This window comes from Dromaius novaehollandiae, chromosome 3 (assembly GCF_036370855.1).
Source record: "Dromaius novaehollandiae isolate bDroNov1 chromosome 3, bDroNov1.hap1, whole genome shotgun sequence".
NCBI lineage: Eukaryota > Metazoa > Chordata > Aves > Casuariiformes > Dromaiidae > Dromaius > Dromaius novaehollandiae.
The window spans coordinates 30,384,340-30,400,754 of NC_088100.1; the positions used below are offsets into that span (position 1 = coordinate 30,384,340).

Genomic DNA, 16,415 nt, shown 5'->3' on the forward strand with positions numbered 1-16,415 from the left:
GGCCAGGTGGACCTTGCCTCATTTGTTTGGAGGCAAATTTGAGGAAAAAAATGCTTAGTTTTGTACAATCGTGTGACACAGTGCTTACTGTTAATAATAATGATGCAGATAGGAATAACAAGTAGTTAGGCTACAGAGAATGAACTACATGTGACCCTAGAATACGGATGCAGTATAAAGGGGAGAGGGCAGATGCCCTGAAGGTGTGTGTAGGATGCTACTGGGGACCCCAGGGCTGTTAACAGCTCACCTGTGGTCAGTTACTGATAGCAGTGCAAACACAGGAGCCAGGCAAAAACAGTTTTAGGGGTAACAAAATGGACAAAGAAAAGTACTTAACATACATAAAATGTCTCACATACAGTAAAATCAGAACTTCTGTTGATTTGCAGACCTGAGAAGGTGTAAAGCATGTTAGGAAACATATAAAATGACCCCAAGCTCCTTGGGTGAGGAGAAAGAAATCATCTGCATTGATATCACACACCTCCTGGCACAGAAGAGGAAGAGCCCCCCTCCTCAGCTTCCCACTCTGTCAGGAGAAGAACTCAGGGAACAGGTAAGTCACTGCAGCCCCTCATCCTTTCTCTTTGGGGAAGACTGGTGCCATCAACCTTAGGACCTTTAGGACCAAGCCATAAGATCTTTGAGTACTAGTATCACTGTAACTTGGCTGATAAACCTGGGTTTTTTGGTTTTACGATTAAAACTTATAATTACACTAACAAATTTACGTATAAGTGTTTTCTTCTTTTTCTACATAAAAAGATTCTAACTGCATCATTACAGATACCCATATTCCCCCAGAGGAAACAATACAGCCTAGCTCACCAGAGTGGCTGCACCAACAGATCTAGCAATGCTTTTTAGCCTTACAATATAAGCAATAGGACCTTGACTGAGTTGTGCTGAAAGAAGCAGAAAAATACATGCTTCCACAGACCTCCAAATATGAAAGTGGCTAGGAGGCTAGATATGCAAATAATTGTTTGTATTTGGATAGCCATGACTGGCAGATTTCAGGAAAGGAAGAACAGAAGAGGGAAAAATGAACTGGTTTCACACTGAAACATGCCCACCTTCCCCTTCCCTCCCCAAAAAAGAAAAAATTCCGGACGAAGAAAAAGGCTGAAAAATAAAGAAGAAAAAAAGTCAAATGTTTGGACGCGCTCCTGAAGATGGCACCAAATATGGCTACCAGTTAGCGTGGTCCTTCTAAAATTTATAGTATCATGTCTTTTCTAGTATGGCAGTGCCAAAAAAGAGGCAGGTAAATTGTTTCACTTGTAAAAGCACAGTCCAGGATATCCTGGGAAATATCATTTAGTATCAAAACCTCTGGTACAATCTTATAGGTTTAGCTGGCATTGATAAGACAGTATTGAATATCAGATTTTGTCCAAGACTAGTTAATGTATTTGTTTTTTTCAGAAGAGGAGCTGTCTGCTAGAATAAACCCAGAAGAAGCCATTCTTTTGTAAGATGCTCCTGCCATTTCCCAAATTCAGTAACAGAATACCAGTGAGGGATAGAAAATGTGCACTGGGGCAAGTTGGCTGGAGATGGATTTTCTTACATCTTACTAAGTGCTTATTTTTAAGCATTATTATTAAAACTGATTCCTAACAGGCTAATTGAGGCAGTTATAATAAAAATCCTGATGCAGTTTGAAATTCCCTCTTATTATCAATATATTAATTTTACAGGTGCACTCAGAAGTAAAAATGCTTCTCACTCTACTGGCATATTAATATTCATACTATGATGTCATCCATGACTTCAATTGTGTATAATATAAATAGAAAACAAATGCAAAGAAAATGACAAAAAAGGAGTTTATAGCAAAAGCACGAAGCTAAGGAAAGTTTAGATAAATTCCCACAATAACTCAGGAAGATATAAGAATTTTCAACCATGTTTTCCAGAGTCCTGCACTTGTGCTTTAATCACAACATGAGCTTTTCTAGTGATGATTGCTTTCCATTTTTGATTTGATAAGGGCCTCGCAGCAACCTACAACATTTTTTCTATTGAAAAATAAGCCTCTTCATTTTAAATGATTAGGTTCCTACTTATCTAAAATAAATTAAATACACAGTCACGCCCAGAAAGATATTCATACATGTTCTAAATACATTATACTATGCATGCCAATTGGCATCACTATTGAAAAAAAAATTATATCTAAAATAAAGGGGATAAACTGAAATAGGAAAATAATCTCATAACACCTGTGGTAGAGCAATGATAAAGTAAATCCCATATAAACTAATTAAATTTTTGATTGAAGAATTAACATATCTTTTTCTCAGATGGTTCGAACTGTTACTATTCACTATTACCATAATTTTAACAAATCACGCTTAGTATTTTTGGATGAGATATCAGAGAAATGTGTCATTTGTTTTCTTATAAAAAACAGACGGTTAATTTCTAGCTGACTGGAAAAAACATTGTTATTGAACTATAATTGATTTGTTTTTCTTTCATGCAATTCAATACTTTTTTGTGTATTATTTTATCAAAATTTTTACTTAATGCAGTTTATAGCATAGATGAAACCAGACTTTTCTGCACTTCACTAATCTTTTCTCCCGCTCTGTGTTCTAACCTGGATTCATCCCCGGGGAATCAGGCATACTTGAACATAAAGCACGAAGATAAACTTTCTCTAATAACCACAGGAATATACACGGAACACATTTCCACACCTGAATAAATCCTGTTTGTTTCAGGGAGCGTTTAGTTCGTACAGCTAGTGGTGAGAAGCCCACCCCAGGCAACCAGCCTTGTGGAGAGCCGTGGAAAGCCGGCAGCCATGCGGCGGGGGGACGCCAGCCTCGGGCCGGCGGTGAGTCAGAGCTGCTGGCCAGGAGCCAGCAGAACCCTCCAGTCCCTGCGAAGTCTCCTGTTTCCAGATTTTAGGGTGGTTTGAAAAATGCTAGCCCTCTAAGCAGAGGCTGGAAGCAGGAATGTTATTTATATGAACTCAGTCCTTGGGGTCGTAGAGAAAAGAATACGGGGCTTTTGGCCTGCTTCTGTAAGGGCCAAGACTGTGGGACAATAACCTGACGCATGAGATGCACTGAAGGCTCAGTATATATGACTGACTCAAAAAATGGGCAAGAACCAATATATTTCTGACACTGACTCCTTCATTTGAGTCACTGAGGACAGGACTGGAGACGGTTCACGTGGAACTGAAGATTAAGTGATGCAGTGGTTTTAAACTGTGCGATGGTTCTGACATTAACTAAAAACGTCCCCAAAAGTGTATAAAATAGAGCAGCTGTAGCAGGCTCCCTGAAAACAAACCTTAGAAAGCAAACACACTGGAAAAGATTTTTGAAAGCACCAAAAAAAAAGGCATCACCCTTTTCAGTTTGCCTGATGATGGAACGAGTGGAGCCAGTGGACACTGCACAGCCTTTTATAATCTTGGTTTACACACGCTCAGTGTTGCAGGGATCGCTTGTTTAGCTACAATAGCTTCGGTAGGATTCCCACAGCCCATAGTATGAGACATACCAGAGAAAAATATATAGGTTTTATCCTCAGGAAGCATATTAGAAAGGCTAGAAAGTTTATTTATATTGCTGTGTAAAGCCTGCAGACTTGTTTAAATCAACATACGACTGATGGTGTATTTTGACAGCTGCTACATACTGTCTCATGATAATCATGAATGAGAGACAGCCAAAGCCGAAAACGAGGATCATGTTGCACACATTTTATAAAGCAAGACAAAGAATTGATATGGCCCATGACTGAAATGAGGAAGTCAGATTAAGCATCTCATGCATATAAATTACAACAAAATTCAGTGCTAAATCCTACAGCAACCTGATGGAAACATAACAATTACTCTTAACTATGGTATGACTGGTGGATATATGTGATGAGTAAAATAAATAATAAATTTCCTGAATTATAAATATTAGTGCTATTCAGGGGCCAGTTAATAATGAAAACGGTCAGTAGCTTACACCTCATAAAATTAGTTCCTCCATCCGTATCACTGGTAAATTCCACACCAAACTCCCTGACTTTATGTTTGATTCAAGGTATCTGCAAGTACTTAAGGTAGTAAAGGTGTAATAGTATTCAACATTAAAATTCCCTAGCTGCAGTATCTTCAGTTTCTGATAATGCCCAGAATTAGCAGAATCTGGATGTGCCGAGCACCTAAACCTGGCCAGATTTGTGAATGTGGACAGCCTCTACCTATCTTAACGGCCAGGTGCTTATGAATCCCCTCTCATCTACCAAGGTGAACAAAACACAGTGAGGGGACGAGGTGGCAGTGCTGCCATCTGCCCAGTAGCCCTCCATGCTGTGGGACTATTGTAGTGAGCTGGTGTATATCGACTCCCACAAGAGGGCATTTGAGAGCAAGCTTTGACATAATACCAAGATAAAGGCTTTTCCTCAGGAACTGCTCCCCTTCATTTGACTAGCTTGCTGAGAGTAAAGCAAAGTCGAGGCACCGGCTCCCAAAGCTCCCAGAGCTGAGGCACTTCTGATTTTAACAATAAAGACTTCACGTGGTAGCAGAAGCGGCAAGCAAGCTCCCTGCTCCCTCCGGGACGTGCAGGTTGTCCTTGCATTCTTGCTGGCTTTCTCCATGGAGCGAGAGCTGCCCTTGCACCCGGGGCCTGCCCATGCTGCCTGGCAGCAACCCTGCCTGCACTGCCACAGCTCCCCGGGAAGGAAGGAGCCCCTCCGGCTCAGCGGGGCTCCCTCAGGTGGGCAACTTGTTCCTTCCCATCCAGCACAGCCTTCTCAACACAGGATATGTTCACACGTTGTACACGCACGGACACACCAAGGAGTTGTCACATCCATCACAGTGCTAGTGAGCTGCAAGACAAGCAAGTGTCTGGGCCTAATACAGTTTTTGAACCAGTTTGGATGCTGAAGCTAAACTTAATTTAGAAATGCCATTTAACAGACTGCATTTGAAAAAACTGAAAAAACAAAAGACGACCATCTCTATCCACTTACAGGACTTTTCCAAATTTCACTTCTTTGATGAAGTCTCCTGAGAAGACTTGGAGACATGGTCCACAGGGTGTTACCAGATCAGTTGAGGAACTTCCTAATTTGTGCTTCATCAGAGCTAACTGTTGTAGCCCAGTAAATACCGTACAACTTTTGCCGTTACCTTCAGGAGGCTGCAGCTGCTGTGGCCATGCAGGGGCCCAGGGGCTGCTGCCTGCTGTGCCGTGCCCCAGCTCCAGCTCCAGTTCCAGCTCCATCCTCAGTGCCAGCGCCTGGCCGGGCCCCTCCGGGGAGGGGGTGACACCCCCAGCAGTCGCTGCCTGGCAAACAATAGCCCTTTGTGTGCGCGGGGTGGGGCTGCTGTCACCCCGCACCTCGCAGCCCCCCCAAGGGGCAGGGGGGCAGCCTGTGAGGGGGAGGGGGGTGAGGAGAAACCCCAGCGGACCTGGACAGAGGAGGAAGGAGCCTTCACTGTGAACATCATGGTCCTCTTGAGAAAGCCTGCAGGATGCAGGTGACTAACGCATGAACACCCACTGCTTCCTGGGAAGACTGCGACTGTCGACCCTCAGACCCCCAGGAGCGCTGGCAGGGTGAGTGTAACATCAGACAAAAGGCGTAGACATGAGTAAGCTCTCTTGCATAACAATTTTAACTGTATTGTTCATGAGGCTTTTCTGTATTAATTACATAATATGGGTTACTTGACTGCTTAAATGTTAACTGGACTAACAATATATTCTTCTGTATATAGCATGTTTCCTTTTGCCCTTAAAAAGATTTTGAGTGTAACACTGTCATTGTGGCAAAATCCTCCAGGGATGTTTGTGTCGGAAGTATGTGGAACACGAAGAGTCCCATAGGTGAACAGCCAAACAAAATTCAACCAGCTGCAAGGTACTGAAATCTTCAGTAAATCCTATATCAAATCAGCATACTGGTAGATACCATTCTTTTGTCATTGTTTCTTTTTCTTGGAAGATATAAGCTCAAACATTCAGTATTTGGTGTCAGAGAGTATTTTGGCGTTTTTTTCTTGAGAGGATGAAGAAGTTGTAGGAAGGCCTGGGGAGAGTGGACCTGATATCCATAGTGGTTGTGCATATATTAGGCAAAGAGCATGAGGACAGATGAAAGTATTCAATGTAATCAGGAAGACCCTCATCCCCACTTCCAGTTTGGCCATTTCTATTTGATCAAGTCAATCACTGCACTAGCTGATCTGTTTTGCTGTGGGAGCTCTCCTGTCTCAGAAAAAAAGCCAATACAAAGTGAGATCAATAGCACAGGAATTGTGAAAACTCCCTCACGCAGAGGAAAAAAGGCAAGAAACGGAGCTTTTAATAATATGTTATTATCCAGTCACATAAGTACATGTATGACTTCCATGTGGGCTTCAAGGTATCCATTAAAATCTGCCCATAAGTCACTGGTACTCTATGTTATTGTTGACAGAGCCTGACTCCTTTTTGTCTTGGAATGGCATATCTGGAAATTCAAGGATTTCAAGGAACAGATATATTATTGGCAAAATGTTTGCACCAGTGTGACTCTAGGATAAACTGTTCCTCCTAAGGAGAACATATCATATTCCAGACTGCTTTGGGGAGACCCACACTTCAGCTTATACCACCTACAAGTTCTGTAATGTGGGTCCCATCATATCCCAAAGTAGAATAGCTGTACTTTCAAAGGAACAGTTTTTCCTGCAGTCCTTAATTAAAACTGGGTTTGGGGACCTACTATAGATTTTTCCATTTTGATCCATGCAATATACCGATAGGAATTTTTAAGTTCATTCTTTTAAAAGTTTATTAAAGATGTTCCTGTTAATGTGAACAAATACTTTGTGATCACCTCCATTATTTTCATGATTAACACAAACTAGGCATACACTATATAAACTCATGACAGCAAAGCCAGTCATCAAAGAAAAAATAAAAGGAGAATACGATCTTACAGAAAATAGAGCACATCTCAGTTTTGCAATACTGAATAATATTAGAATATGTTGGCAAGAATCAAGCAAGATCACAGACATCTGTGGGAATTGTAACTATTATCACTTTCACAGATTCTAAATTTTTGTGTATCATCTTACATTACTATGTCCCATCTGCCTATTTTTAACCATTGACAAAACACATACGAATTGCTCCAAAACCAACTATCACTGGTGTTACTATCAATCTGAAATGCTTTATTTTCTTCTAACTTAATTTTGTCTCCAGTCTTTCACCATTCTACCCGCTTCTTCTGCACCTTCCATTCCTCCACATGGATCTCTCTCATTTTTTCTTCCTGCTCCATTGGTCACCATTGATTTTGAGCTCTCTGTACATGCCTGTTTGGGTTCTTACACGATGCCCGCTAATCTTGCATGATTTCTGAGACTGCCCAGCAAATGGTGAATGATTAAGAATTTTTGGTGCTGCTGCTTGTCTTCGTATTACCTCTCATGACTAATGCTACTCCATTTGCTGCTCTGGAACAGCAACTGAAAGTCAGTATGTTCCAGTCCCTGACATCACAGCGTATTAGTTGTTAAGATGACATATTTTTTGAGACAGTTTTATTGATTTCCCCATGAACCTATTAGCTGCTTCTGGCATAGAGTACTGTCATGAAGGCTTGCTCCTGATGCAAGAGCAATTTTCTTAAACCTGTTAGCCACACAAATAATTGTGCAATTTACAAGCTATTTATCATAAGGATGTGCTGGCATCTTTTTGGAAGAGAACAAAGTGTCCTGTTGCTAAAATGGTGTTCTCATTTCTATCTGAATCACAAAAAAAGCATGGTTGTGGCATGCTCCTCTGAAGAAAAACACCAACTACAACTATCATTGTTCACCTTGGAAAATTTTGAGATGATATTTTTCAGAAACTAGATATTTTCTGAACTTTTTTTATAGGCAAAATATAGTTTTTGTTTTCCATGAATTAATCAAACCGAATATACACTACTTTCAGTTTCCATCATATGAGTAAGGAAATTAAACCAGATTATCAATAGCACAGAACACTGAAATGAGCTGAATTTATTTTTATCAACACTAAAACACTGAACAAAATGCAATCAAGAAGAGTTTAGTTGCTTTAATTTCAGAAAAGGAAATATAATTTTAACTTTTTAGTGTCTTATCCAGATTTTAAAAAAAATCTTACCAGTGAATCCTGGAGGACAAACACAACTGTAGTCTGCAACCAGATCTAAACAAGTTGAATTGCTTTTACAGAAGCCATAAATGCACTCATCAAAGTTGATTTCACAGTTCAGCCCTTCAAATCCTTGGTTGGAAAAAACAGAGAGCTCTGCATTATTCAACTACACCTGTACCTTCCTTTCTATAGCATGTGGTTGGGCCTTTTTTCCTAAATAATAAATTGTTAGCAATCTACTCTTGTAAGAAAATTATCTTGAAGTCTTATCTTTCTAAAAGCTTTTTTTGGTCTATCAGTAACAAACTACATCTGACCATCAGATATATTTTTAAAAGAGCTAACAATTGAACGAACAAATTTAGGATTCAGGATCTACATAAACAAGTTGAACCCTTTGTTCAGCAGAGACTATGCATCTATGTATCTAAAAATCTATGTATCTGCTGCCCCTGTACACATTTTGAGAACATTACAGAAGAACATAAGTTGTGCTTGGATTTTTCCGTCTGATTATAGTTTTAAAAATCAACTCTCAAATAGTTACTTCTCCACTTTTTATCTATTTGTTTCACATATAATTGTGATTTTTAGCAAACTAAGAAGTGCAAAAGGTTTCTTATACTTGAGATTGCTGAAGAATGTCCACTCCAGTATCTGACATTTTATGCTCTTGTAAATGTATTCTAATTCATGGTCACGCTACAAAATGACTATCATTAGTGCTGTCACAGGCCATGGCTGCAGGAAGACCATGACTAATGTTAAGCTATCAGCACCCTCAGTGCAAGGCATATTCTCATAATTTCTCAAACTGACCATGGAACCAATTTCCACTGATCCCCAAGTCATAAAACTTAGGAATTACCCTGAGTTCATTAATAATATATATAGTAACAGTTCTCATTTGCAGAGTTTAATCAGACCCATGTCTCACAAGTAACAAGTAAACCACATAATTATCAGTGTGGATGCTGAGATTTATTTTTCTAACTCAAATGATAGAAGTTAGTCAAGCAGAGTAAACAGCAGAATGATCTTTTCCAAGCTTATTTTTTAGCTGCCTTTCAATACCTGTTTTGGCTTTTAATTTAAACTAACTAATGATGGAGGCTGTACTTACGAGAGTTATTTGTAGCAATTTCCTCTTTAATGATGAGTTTATGAAGATATCATAATCATTAGAATGCTTGTACTGATATATAAAATATTTTAAGCTAGGAAATCAACACACCAACAATCCATACATACAAAATAGTATTGTCTAAGATTAAAAACAAGGAAGTATAAGAAAGTTTAAAATGCAGAAACAAACTACCAGATTATAAACCACAATCTTGACTCTTCTTTTTCACTAAAAATAGTTGAAAGAATCATAAAAAATATTCAGAAGGAACCTGTTTGGGAAAGTATCTCAGAAAGACACTGTAAGTTTAAATCATTTAAAGCACTTCAGCTTTTCCTTGAACTACTTTTTCCTTGAGACCAAGGAAAACCAAGTGCTTTGTTCACTTATTCAGGCATTGTTAAAATTGTGAATATTTTGTCAGCTAAAAATAGCACTTACCAACATATCTGTCTCCATTCTTTATGAGAGTGTTTGTTTTATTGGGTGCCTTGATGGACAAAGATGCAAATGAGACTTCAGAAAGAATAATTTATTTTCTTAGAAAAGAAATTTTAACAATGGTTTTGAAGACTGTCAAGAAGATGTTTTGCAGACTGCAGGCAATTTTGCAAATTGTCACAAATAATAAAAATAAATTATTTTGAACAACTTACCTTCAGGGCAAAAACAAACATAGCTGTTGACATCATTCTGACAGACAGCACCATTCAAGCAGGGAGCTGAATCACATTCATTCATTTCTATTTCACAATACTGGCCTGAAAAACCTATAAAGAAAGCAAGATAATCTTTGGTTTTCTTTATCTTTATGTGTGCTATTAACATGAAACTTTTATTCCAAATGCTCTTTTGTAATTAAAACCACGAGATAGTAGAATAGAGACTCCACTGCATGCAGAAACTGGAAGTCAGAATTCCTCTATTTTACTAATGAAAAATTAAATCTCACACATTTCTTATTCAATATTAAAAATATATTTCTTTATTCCTGGAATAATAGCAATAGCACCATTTTCAATAGTATTGCAAAAGTTTCATTGATACTAGAAACACATTCAGTTCACTTTGCCTTAAGAAAATACTGCAGTTTGACATCCAGAAACTGGGAAGACATTCATAGCTGTATGGAAATAATATACACATTTTCAAGCGTTCTGCTTGTATTAGACTCACTTTAATATTTTTATGATACCTTTTGTGAATTTTGCTATGTTAATATAAGAGACAGTTCATCAATTATATCTGTTCCATTGTCTGGTGCTTTCAGCTATGGAGAGGAGGAGTAAAAACATACAGAGTCTGCATGAGGCATAACAAATATATGCAATACAACACCTCAGATCTTCACCATGTGTGAATTATATAGCTTAAGTAAAATACATGAGGATGCTGTATGTTGCTAGAAGAAGGAAAATAGACATCATTAAACAAAAAATCCAAAGACAAACCTACAAGAGGAATAGGCATCTTGATTTTCTCAGTTTTTGGGTGTACTTTGACATATAACTTTGTTCTGTGTTCATCCCAGATATTGCTACTGATCTTTGCACAACCATTAGCACATTCCATTGAAGAGTGAAACTCAATAAAGTTGCTACTCCTGCTCAAGGCATTTTTTTTTAAAGCATTACACAAATAATGGGTAGAACTAGATTAGTAATCCATGCACACCTCAAAAGCTTATATATATATATAAATATATATAATTTTTACATTGAATTCTGCAGCTAATTTTTAACATATGGTTGATATAAACTTAGTGACTACAAGCAAGCTGTTTCACAGTTTGATGAAAAGATGAAAATAAATCAGGTCTTCATTGTTACTAAAATTAAAAAAATAATAATTTCCATGTATAAAACGAAAGCGTTCCTATCCAAATCTTTTTCTTCTTTTCATTTATTCAATATCTTTCCACACACCTTAAAGTAATTATCTGAGTAGAGAAAAAGCATTCTTTTTATATTAGGTTCTCAGGACATGAATTGTGAAAGATGTATAATGAAGGCATGCCCCACATCTCTAAACAGATGTATATTTATGAAAAGCAAAAATTGACCAATTTAAGTATTTTCTGTAAAAATATTTTAAAACTAGCAAATCAAACTAAATCAATAAATTAAAACAATTCTATATGTTAGGAAAGTCAAATGATTTTGTGTCTTTCCTTCCGATTTTTATGTCAGTTTTTAATGTCTCTAGAACCTTATTTCATTTAGAAAGCAAATTCAAAAGCCTTCAGAATCATGATGAAATGTCAGTCTATGATGTATTTGTGAATACCAGAAAATATAATTTGTATTGAATTGTTGTTGATAGTTGTGTCAGCAAAATAACAACAAATGCAGATAAATAATGGAGTGTCCCAGTGTGATCAATGTGTGAGTCCTTTTCTCTCTTTTTTGCAGAATTTATTTATGAATTCTAATATAAGATTGGCAGCACAACCTGCACAGAATACAAGTGAAGACAGATATTAGACATGCTTTCAAAGAATCGAGTTTTCAGTTTTGTCTTACACTGAATACACACAAACTTTTTTAGAAGGTACCATACAATTACTATTATTTAGATTATTATCATTTTCATTGCATGAAATTAGAGATCTCCAAAACTGTAGTGCTAGGTATCGTATATTTCCCCTGACGCTACCTAACTATCAAAGAGCATGTACACAATATGTCTAGAATAATTTATATGTTCATGGTAGGGTCTAAAACATGCAGATTAATATCAGGTAAACTGTAATTCCTGTGTTACTTTCATAGCTGGTAAAATTTACCAGCATTGCTAGCCATACTGTTATATTTTGAAATATCACTCGTTGTTACTTTTTGGGAGGATACATTATTAAACATTCAAAATGATCTTTCATATCCAGGGAATAGATTTTTGGTTAAGAGAACATGATGTCCTAAATTCGTTGTTATATATTCCACTATAGGATGATGAGCAGTGCTGTTCAGGTTGGAGTGCTGTTATCGTTGAACCGGGGAACTCCACACTGTCCCTTTCAGGTTAGTTTTTTTGTCCTATGAACCGGTCTCAGTAGCCTAGGACATCCTCTGTAGGCCTAAGTTCCAATGAGCTTTATTTTCCCACCATTTTACTATTTGATAACAGACTTCATTCTGCAAAAAGTGGAAGTATCATAATATTATTATAGAGCATTCAAATTCTGAACTAAATTTGTCGAAGTTAGCTTGTACTTTACTAATCAAGTTTGCTCATTAATCTGTTATGTATATTCATACCGATTTTTAGTGCATTTGACTTTATCTAATATTATATTTTAAATGTAGCCCTTAAGCCCATATTTAGGATCAAAAATAAACTAAGATCTGAAATATTTGGATGTAACTTTGCTTCCAGGAAGAGGTACAGCATGGGAGCAAGCTTAAGATTGTGTTAACCCTTCATGCAGTCTCAAATACATATCCATGTCCAGTTCATTTCAGTTGAATGTAGACAAGCTCTCTCACACATGGCCCAGTCTAAATGCCTTGTTTCAATATCAGTATTGGCATCCTGGTTACCTTTTCTGAAGAGTGAAAAATTTACAGCAAGATAGTATGTGATATGGACTGCCAAGCTACTGGGGCCACCAATGTAGATGCTTGCAACATGAACCATGAAAAATATGCAGTGTTCCAGCATGAACAGTGCTGCTTGTTCACTTAGAGAGTCCTGTGATTGTAAAGACAAAACCCTACCTGTGACACCATCTACACAACCACGAACTGACATACAAGATACATCTGTTCCTACCCTAGCATCTCTCTTCGACCATCAGGATCCAGAACACCACTGGCACCAGGTACCCTTTACTCTCGCCTCCCAGCTCCCTGTACTTGTCTTTGATAGACTTAAGGTCTCCCTTGGCAGTACTGTTGCCACAAAAGAGATGCAAACTGGATAAGCGGCAAGGGTGGTTATGAGTATGAAGGCCAGGCAAGCCTTGAGAGTCTCTGCATCATCTTGGATTCAAGCCCTTGATAAGCAACAGAAGTCCCCCAGGTCAGCAAGTCTGACTGGCAGATGTGTCTGTCTCACAGAAGGCAGTCTCCACAACTAAGACTCACCACTTTTTCTTAGTATCAACACAAGGACTAGGCTCAGCTGGCCCAAATGCTTTCCACAGAGAATTTTGCCTCTTCACCTATTACCACGGCCATAAATCAAGGGAGAGCCGCCTTCTTTCTGCCAGAAGTCATAAGCCTCCAGCCTCCTCCATAGTGGAGTCTCCAACCTGTATTGATTTGAGCGTAGCCTCTATCAGTCCTTTATTCCTTGCAACATGAGTTTTGGGCTCTGGCTTCTGCAAAGAACCTGTTGATCTCCTGTGTTTCCTCCTTGATATGCCGTAGTCTGCTCACCTCCTTCCTCAGCTCCTTCCTTGGTCAGCTCGGTGCCTCTGCCACAGCACCCTTCCCTAGGCAAGGCTTCTGCTGTGTTCCAGCCTTCAGTCTCAGAGAGGCACACCTCACACTCCTGGCAGCACCTGCTCTAACTTGTTCTTTAAAATGTCTGGTTATGAAGAGGATAGTGAGTTGAAGTAATTGTGGTAACTTGCCACTCACTGGCAGTTCACTTGTGTTTTAACTGCAGGAGATCTCTGTGCCTCTGCCCCCACTGAAAATCACTGTGCAGGTACAGTGTGCTTGCTAGCCCTATGTGTTGTGGCACTGGGCTTGTCACCACTGCCCATGCTAAATTCAGGAAGAAAATAATGCAGACAGATTTTACCAACATGATCCTGAATAAAGTTTTGTTGGGGACATGGTCCACTGTCCCTATACAACAGTAGCCTCTGTCTTCACTATTCCCACAGATTTTCTTTAAATTATGCTTCCTTAACTCCATAAACCCTTCTGTCTTATTCTCAGGGGATGTGGAAAATAATTGATTTCCCTTCTCTTTGTAGCTTTTTACATATCTTGGTTTTTTTAAATATCATGACTGATGTTTCGTATCAGTCTTTTGTCTGTAGCTAAAGAAAAAAATAAACATTCCCTTCTGCATTTCTTCATAGGTCTCACTCATTAGATCTCTGATGGGTCAGGCTCCTGTCTTTTCTATTCCTGCACTCAGGTATAATACAACATTCCAACTCAGGCCATGACGTACAATCTGTATTATACATTACACTTCTCAGAACAGTATTTGTTATTTTTTTTGCAACTACGTGATGTTTGTGAATCATGTCCAGCTTGAATCACCCTATGACTCCTGAATGCCCCCCTGCAGAACTACAATCTCAACAGCTGTTTCAGATTTTTAATTGTGCAGTTTATTCCTGCATGTGTAGGGTCTTTGCATTTATTTCCATTTTTAGAAGATTGGTGTGATCCTTCATGAAATTGTATAACTCATAAAAGAAAAAAGAGGGTGTTACAAATTCTCTGTAACTGCTTGAAAGAGCCCAACAAATGCTGACATTCTCTTGTGAAGTATTTTTTCTGTAATCGTATGGTACTGCTGACTGATGCTGTTTTGAGATCTTCCAAAACATGGATCATTTTTTGCTGAACTGAGGCCTTGCCAGTCATTGTCTAATTTATGATTGAGTGGCTGATTATTTCTAAGTAAGTGTTGTGTTTCGAATATTCCATACTGACCTACTTTTTATTTCAGGCCCTTTCTCTCATTTTTCATAACAACTTTGTATTTTGCCAGGAATAGAGCTTGGAAAAGCACAAAGTTACACCTATTTAAACTGCTGAAGTTGTGGATCATATCTGATATTGTTAAAATGTTTGATGATCTAATTGCCAAGACAAGTATCATATTAACACTTGACCATGGCGGGGGAAAGAGCAATGAAAGAAAGTCAAAACAACCAAATATCCCAATTCATTCATAGTCACAAGTGATTTTATATGTAAGCACTGATATTAGGAAGTGAATGTTTTCAAACCACTTCTGATAATGATCATTACCTGTAAACAAACACTGCAGTCAACACATGACCAATATATGCAGTTTCCACAAAGCTGAAGAGTCCATGCCTCCTTAGGATGGCAGGCCATGGACAGGTCTGTTGACATCAACAATAGTAACTCTGAAATTGTATTTTTTTTCCTGAAGATCCTGTTTTTTCAAAATTATGTAGCTCCAGAAGAGCTTGCATATGCTCCCAAGTGGGATAATTTGGCAACTGAGCTACATGCTATCCAAAAAGTCTGATTATGTATATGAGCTAACTTTAAACTTACTAGGCCTGATACAGCTGGCACGCAGCATAGCTAGAGCAGCTCACTCCTCTTTATGGGAGAGCTGCTGATATGGAGCACCTAAACAAGTGGTGCAACCCAGGCTGAGCTCTATGCTGTGATAAGAGTTCACAATTCACCGAGTTTAAAGCTATCCTGATCTCATAGACAGTCACTTTTACTTCCAAGGCTAGTCCTACCCAATCTGACTCTCTTCCACTTAGAAGTACATATGAGGCAACTTGCCTAGTCTGATTTCTGTCAGCTGATAAGATCATGTCAAAAGAAAGTGGAAATTAATAAGTAAGACAGAAGAATGAGATTAACTGATGTTGAAATAGACATTTTGAGACTTTCAGAAATTCAGAATCTTATAAACTAGTACATTTAACAGCAATGTACTTAAATATAGCTCTTCCACAGGATATCCAAATGCAGAATTGCATATTTGTTTATTCCTTACCATTTTATCATCACAACGGTACTTTGGGACCATTTTTACAGCCAGTGTGTAAATAAAAACCCTCATGTAAGCTGATAGCTGATAGCAAATACTCATCTTGTATATTTTATATTCTGTATAATAAGAACATTGCCTGGAAAAAATCTTAACACCCCCCCCCCCCCCAAACTGAGATTAGAATCAACTCACAGGACACTAGGAGGGTTCTGTGGTTTCAAATTTGCAATGGAAACATGACACAAAGAATTAAGATTTGCATCCATTTTATATGACCTAATTTCCAAATGGGAGAAGACATGTGAACCAGTTCTTCATAGTTTAAACACAAACAAACATTTATCAATGTATTGTGAAGTTAAATATTATGAAAATGAAAAACTGAGGGGCAAAACTAATTACTATAAATCCTTAATTAATAAATTCTAATGCACTACATAGAGGAATTATCA

General features: G+C 38.2%; 1 protein-coding gene across 1 annotated transcript in view; it reads right to left on the reverse strand.

Moving 5' to 3' along the window:
- Nucleotides 1–16,415, reverse strand: part of EYS (eyes shut homolog) — a 909,330-nt gene that overhangs the window by 658,526 nt on the left and 234,389 nt on the right. The window contains exons 12-13 of the mRNA XM_064508633.1: nucleotides 9,945–10,058; nucleotides 8,169–8,291 (exon numbers count right to left, since the gene is read on the reverse strand). Coding sequence (XP_064364703.1) covers nucleotides 8,169–8,291; nucleotides 9,945–10,058 — 237 coding nt within the window. The remainder of the gene's footprint in view (nucleotides 1–8,168; nucleotides 8,292–9,944; nucleotides 10,059–16,415) is intronic.